Source organism: Morone saxatilis, unplaced genomic scaffold (assembly GCF_004916995.1).
Source record: "Morone saxatilis isolate NCDOM2014 unplaced genomic scaffold, NCSU_SB_2.0 Contig4, whole genome shotgun sequence".
NCBI classification, from domain to species: Eukaryota; Metazoa; Chordata; class Actinopteri; family Moronidae; genus Morone; species Morone saxatilis.
The window spans coordinates 10317871-10324243 of NW_023339984.1; the positions used below are offsets into that span (position 1 = coordinate 10317871).

General features: G+C 40.8%; 1 protein-coding gene across 1 annotated transcript in view; it reads left to right on the forward strand.

Annotated features, from left to right (window-relative positions):
- Positions 1 to 616: 616 nt before the first annotated feature.
- The window catches only part of acadvl (acyl-CoA dehydrogenase very long chain), a 13492-nt gene continuing 7735 nt past the window's right edge, over positions 617 to 6373 (forward strand). The window contains exons 1-10 of the mRNA XM_035675632.1: positions 617 to 825; positions 930 to 999; positions 2561 to 2632; positions 3131 to 3203; positions 3321 to 3385; positions 3495 to 3629; positions 3744 to 3888; positions 4046 to 4175; positions 4293 to 4418; positions 4823 to 5021. Coding sequence (XP_035531525.1) covers positions 752 to 825; positions 930 to 999; positions 2561 to 2632; positions 3131 to 3203; positions 3321 to 3385; positions 3495 to 3629; positions 3744 to 3888; positions 4046 to 4175; positions 4293 to 4418; positions 4823 to 5021 — 1089 coding nt within the window. The 5' untranslated portion in view covers positions 617 to 751. The remainder of the gene's footprint in view (positions 826 to 929; positions 1000 to 2560; positions 2633 to 3130; positions 3204 to 3320; positions 3386 to 3494; positions 3630 to 3743; positions 3889 to 4045; positions 4176 to 4292; positions 4419 to 4822; positions 5022 to 6373) is intronic.

Here is a 6373-nt window from a genome sequence, read left to right on the forward strand (position 1 = left end):
AGTCAGCGCCCACCCCTAACAGTGGGCCAAACACGAGAAGCCGACCACATGAATAATAAACATTTTTCGCCCAACGACCTGACATGTGCGCTGAGTTTCTCATTAGTTTTTGAGGGGGGCATGTTGAGCATCCAAAATATCGTTTGTTTCTTGAGAAAAAAGAAAAAAGAAGAAATCCTTCATTGACCAATAGGGGCCTTCGCACAACGCCTTCAGTGTCCGGGCCCTAATAATAGATGTTCAGTTCATTATATTATACAACCCCTGGAACCTTTCTATTGTTTTTTTCATACGTTTCTGCTGGCTTAAACGACTGACCGCTTTTTCGGACAGAACCTAGCAACATCCCACGATGACCGCGGCGCACCACAAGGACCGGCAAAGCGGGCAGCGAGGAAAAAGATTCAGGTTCAACATTGTTTGTTGGGTCATTCAGAGGACCAGTCGCCTTAACTGCACGGACAGAGGGAACTTGTCACAACATAAACCCAATACAGTATTTATATACTAGAGTCAGTTAATGCTTTTGATAGAAGGAATACAAATATTTAACTTTATTGTGTGCGGAAGGAAACAAATCTGTCAAAACAAACGTCCTTACGTATCTGTAGTCGGCTGACGCTACGTGGCTAGCTGTTAGCTCTCCTTCCTCCTGTCTGTCTGCGTTTGATTGTCTGTCTGTGTGTAAGTAACGTGTTAATAACGGTGTGTTGTGTTCTTTTTGCGTCTTTTATAAGAAAATTAAACAGTCATGCTGCTTCGTAAAGTGAGCCAGTCCTCCGCACTGTGCGGCTCCATTCTCAGGGGTCCTCCTGTGATATCTGGGTATGTAATGTGTGTTTTTTTTATATATTATATTATAAAGGCGTATTCGTGGCTGCTTGACCCAGATGATTAAAATCTCCTGTCATCTCCTCTCTGGGTTACAGGGCTCAGCGTCATGTCGGGGCTGTGGTTGCTGTGCACAACACTCGTCTCTACGCCACACAAGCTGCACAGGTACGATGATATTACATATAAAAAGAGATATTCTGCTTTAAATCGCAGGTTTGTTTGCCATATGATGAGGTTTTACTGTGATTTGGACTGTTTATTGTCCCCTGTTTGACATAATGCAGCGCCTGGCTGACATAACATTGACACCCCACCCTCCCCCACCCTCCCCCTGGAAGTAGGGGAAGGTTCACTGGTCACATGACTCAGTCCTAAAGGTGACTCCATGAATGTGGGTGACACACAGAGAGAGGAGGCAGTGGAGCATTTGTCTTTCCCTGGTCACATTTATAATATAGTAATGAGATGGTATGACAGCTTTTTTCTGTGTTTTTCCTAGTATGAACACAGTTATAACTCATTTAGGTGTGCTGGCAGACGCTCTGTGGCTGTACACGTAATAGTAATATGACAACTCTGTGATTGGAAACGCTCTTTTTAAATGTCAGAATTTCCAGCTGCTCACATTTACTCGTACTTTTCTAGATTTTAAATGTCTTGAGCATAAAATAATGATTGTGAAAAGCTCAGCAGGTTGAAAAATAGGACTAGAAATAAATGTTTTTAGTTTCTTTCCCCTCGTCATTCTCTCTTTTATTAACGACAAACACGGAAATCTAGTTTTGCTGTGTGTAAACGAACAAGAATGTAGATTTAAACATTTAATTTAAGTACATTTTAATACATTTAGGTATTTAAATACATTTAGACTGTCAGTAAAAAATGCCTTGATCTTGATATGAATAAAATAAATCTGAATTAATCAATTAAAAGTAATTAATTGCTTTTCAACAGGCTTCATTTTTATAAAGAGCTGTAACAGGTAGAGCTCAGAGACCGATTTGTTGCCTTGATATGATTTTAAACTACGTACTTAAGTGGTTATTTTTCACACTTTTTCATTCAGTAAGGAATACATTCACTCAGGTATATTATATTTGACTCACTTTTACAAACACAGTTATGTAACAGGTTCACTCTGAGGTACCAGTTTATTATTTGGGTAATTAAGCGAAGTACAATCTAGCAACGTACAGTGAAATTAACCTTTGTTTCCCCAGCTGATGGTGAGGGAATAATAAAGCACATTGGTGTCAAAGATTGTTGTTTGGCTGATTTTAACTAGAAGATATTGGAAACATTGGACTACACCATTTAAAAAAAAAAAAACTCTATACACAGCACTTCTGTTTGTGGACTCAGCTGACCGATGCCCTTGGAACGACCTCTCACCCATTTGGAGCTTGAAATAAGTCCTTTGGGCATCCTACCAATCTGGTGCTCAGGCTGGAATTGGAAACACGTTCACTCATGCTTTCTTTGGCTCATAACACTGGATTCTGGCCACTGAATGTATTCACAACAGAGTGCTGCCTCTGTCCCAGCTGTGTGGTTTGTTTGAGCAGCATATGATTCTGCACCAAATATGATTTAATCTTCAGTTTCTTACAGAGACAGTTTAAGATCCCCTTGTTTTTTTTTATTGTTTATTTTTTACAGAATTGATGAACCTTTGGCCAGCTCATTCTCTGTTGTCTTTAATGTCTGCTTTGCTCTTTCTCTTTAGGCGGTGCTTGAGAAGCCTGCAGCTGTCAGCAGTGACACTGCCGCTAAAGTGGAAAAGAAGACAGTTGCTGTTGTATGTTAATTCTCTAACTATTATGTTATTATTATATTTGAGATAATGTTATTATTCTCCTGAGTTTTTGAAACAGCTTTTTAAAAGTATTTAAATTAAAGCTACCGTGGGGAGTCTTTGACATCTTGTAGCACTATGGAGCAGTTTTATTGGGTCCCCCCTACTGGATGATCACAGTCCTGCAAATGGCTTTAAACTATCCCAGGTGGCAGTAGTGTGCCAAAAAGGCAGCAAAGCACTAACAAGGGCAGAGAAGGAAAGGACTGCAAGCTATTAAACATGCATGTAAATAGTGCGAAATGTTTAAAAATCAGCAAAAGAAACGTTTTCTGAGGAAGAAAATGCATTCAACACATTTGTTAGCCCTTAAGGATACACAACAGTTAATGTAAACATACATTTTGTTTCTTTTTTACATAATACAACCTCTCTTTAAATAAACATTTGGATACTCTGTGTTAGCACAAGCTTTACTATGTTTGATTTAATTTTCCACAGGAATCCAAATCATTTGCTGTCAACATTTTCAAGGGACAGATCCAGACTGCCCAAGTGTTTCCTTACCCCTCAGGTAAATCAAGAGGATTTTATGTCAATATCTGTTTGACAAATTGTCCAACATTTTATTAAAAAGTCTCTGTAGAACTGAAAAAAATTCATAGTGTAATCACTTTTGTCTGTGCCCTAGTCATGAATGAAGAGCAGGAGCAGTTTCTTCGAGAGCTTGTGGGGCCTGTCAGCAAGTTTTTCGAGGTAATTTAAAACCTGTTTGAGCTCGTGGATAAGTTGGTCTGATCTTATGCTCACAACTACTTCTCCAGCCTTTATACTAACCCTCCATGTTTCTGCTCCCGGTCTGCAGGAGGTGAATGACCCTGCCAAGAACGATGCTCTGGAGAAGGTCGAAGATCACACCATGGAGGGCCTGAAGGAGCAGGGTGCCTTTGGCCTGCAGGTGCCAGCTGACCTGGGCGGCCTCGGCCTCTCAAACACACAGGTGAATGTTTACTCCATTATAACACATACACATTAGTAAATAGCGTGTAGTTGTTAATTATGTAAACGAGTGAATGCAATGAGTCTAATGTGATGGCATCTATCCATCTTACAGTACGCCCGGCTGGTCGAGATCGTTGGCGCTCACGACCTGGGTGTTGGCATCACTCTGGGAGCCCACCAGTCTATTGGCTTCAAGGGAATTCTGCTTTTTGGGAATCCAGCCCAGAAGGAGAAGTACCTGCCTAAGCTTGCCACAGGTAAGAAGAGCAGCACCTTTAATGTACTCCTGTAGCTCTGCAGTCAAGGGAGAATACCACAGCGCAGTTTCATTGTGCTGAGATGTGACATAATGTAATGAAGGAACATTGTGTAGAACTGGTAAATCATTTCTGTCGTGTGTGTTCGTCCCTCCAGGCGAGCATATAGCTGCCTTCTGCCTAACTGAACCAGCCAGTGGCTCTGATGCCGCTTCCATCAAGACCACAGCTGTCCAGTCCCCCTGCGGACAGTACTTCACCCTCAATGGAGGCAAAATCTGGATCAGGTGAGGACGCAGTAGTAGTGATCAGTTTTTACTGTCACCCCAAGAGGGCAGCATTGTAAAAGTTTGTCCACTTGCTTTTGTCTTTTTCTAATCTGATGCCCTATTTTCTCTTGTCAGCAATGGAGGTCTGGCTGAGATCTTCACAGTCTTTGCCAAGACCCCCATGAAGGATCCCAAGACTGGAGAGATGAAGGACAAGATCTCAGCCTTCATCGTGGAGAGGAGCTTTGGAGGAGTGACACAGTGAGCACGCCCCTTTTTTTTCTTTTACATAACTGACAGGTTATCATTAGAGAGGTACTCCAGCCTAAAACATGTGTTTTGAGCTGTAAACTGAATCATACTGTGATGGAACACATCAATGCTGGTGTTAAAATTTCGACCATTTGAGGTGACTATGTGTCACAACATTTGTATAACAGTGTTAACACCTTCTAACCAGAGGAGGGCAGCCCACCTCCCCCAGCTTCTGCTCTGAGTTGGAGTCTGGCCCCTAATGTCACTGTCCTTTGCTGGTCTCTGATGCATTTTTATAATTTACTGAGAGGGAGGGAGCTAGCAGAAGGAATACATTAAACTCTCTGCACTGCTGTAATGTTTTGGGGAATTTTCTTCTTTTTTTTCCCACCGCATCTTGTTAATCACAGCGGCCCTCCAGAGAAGAAAATGGGCATCAAGGCTTCCAACACAGCCGAGGTCTACTTCGATAATGTTCGCGTGCCAGCTGACTGCGTGCTGGGAGAGGTAGGCGGCGGTTTCAAGGTGGCCATGAACATCCTGAATAACGGGCGCTTTGGCATGGCGGCCGCCCTCTCAGGCACCATGAAGGCAGTCATCACCAAAGCTGTAAGTATATCACCTATAGCACCACAAATGTAGGTCGTAAGAGTGTGTTTCCTATAATTTAGACTTTACAGCTCCCTCACGACAACACATATAGAGATGTAAAACTGTGTTTCCCTTCTGCTGCATTTCCTTTGATCTGTATTGCCTATGTTCCACCCCCTCTTTCATGTATTTCCTTCATTGTGGGTTTGTGGGAAACTCCCCTTCTTATAGTTCACTATATGCTGTTTCTGCTATGCAACTTCCTGCTGAGGTTACAGATGCTGTGGATTCAGATGCGCTCTGGTCATGTTTGTTGTTTTTTCTCAAGCATTCAAAATGATCTCAACTGAATACGTATATGTCTTTTGCACAGTCTTAGTATTGAACTTGATACACTTGGACAAACTACTGCTTGTCTAACCGTAGTTTAATGTATGACACAGCAGAGGTGAGGAGGTGTGTTTGATAGTTTCATCATCAGAGAAAATATCAACCTTTGTTCTGATGAAAACACAAAGTTTACTGTGCAATAATCAGTGGCGTCATTGTTTAGTCTTTAAAGCAGTTAATGCATTGACCACCTTACTACACAAGTGACTCTTTAAAAAGTCAAAAGAGTCAAAATTGATTATTTAATTAGTTCATGTAACTAAATTAGTCATAACTCAGAAAACAATCATTTCTGTATTGAGTACAGAAAGTACATTGGTAGTAAGTTAGTATTAGGCTATAAAATGCAAAACATTTACAAAATTACTCAAATTCAGTTTGAAATGCTGGTCTTGTCCAACCAACAGTGTGAAACCCTGAACAACTTCAGTAATGTTAAACATAGAAAAGCAGCAAATTCTCACATTTGAGCAGCTGTAACCATCTAATATATACGACAGTTTTGACCTTGTATGAAGTTGAGTTAATCAATTCTAAAACAGTCTACGTGCCAGAAACATGAACCCAGAATTGCTGAGTACCCCAAAGTTTTATGTTATGTCAAAATACAAAATTGACGTTTAAACCAGAAGTGGCTGCATTTGGGGGCCAGTTTTGAATTTTTAAGCAATTTATACAAGTAATAAAGTCGACTTTTAAAATGTAGAGAGCTCAATGTCATGTGAATGTTCAGTCTTCTTATTATATCAAGATATTTCAAATAACGGTCACATGGACACAACTTTTTACATATGGTTTATCGTCTCAATGCAAGTAAATTGATCAAAAAAGTAAATCAAGTACAAAAAATAAACAAACTTAACCCACAGTAAAGAACACATCAACAGTTACCACCAATGGATTCAGCATCCTCAGTAACCCCCAAAACCACTCCAATATTGTCCAAATCGGCCAAGCAGTTGCAGAAATATTGTCCATAT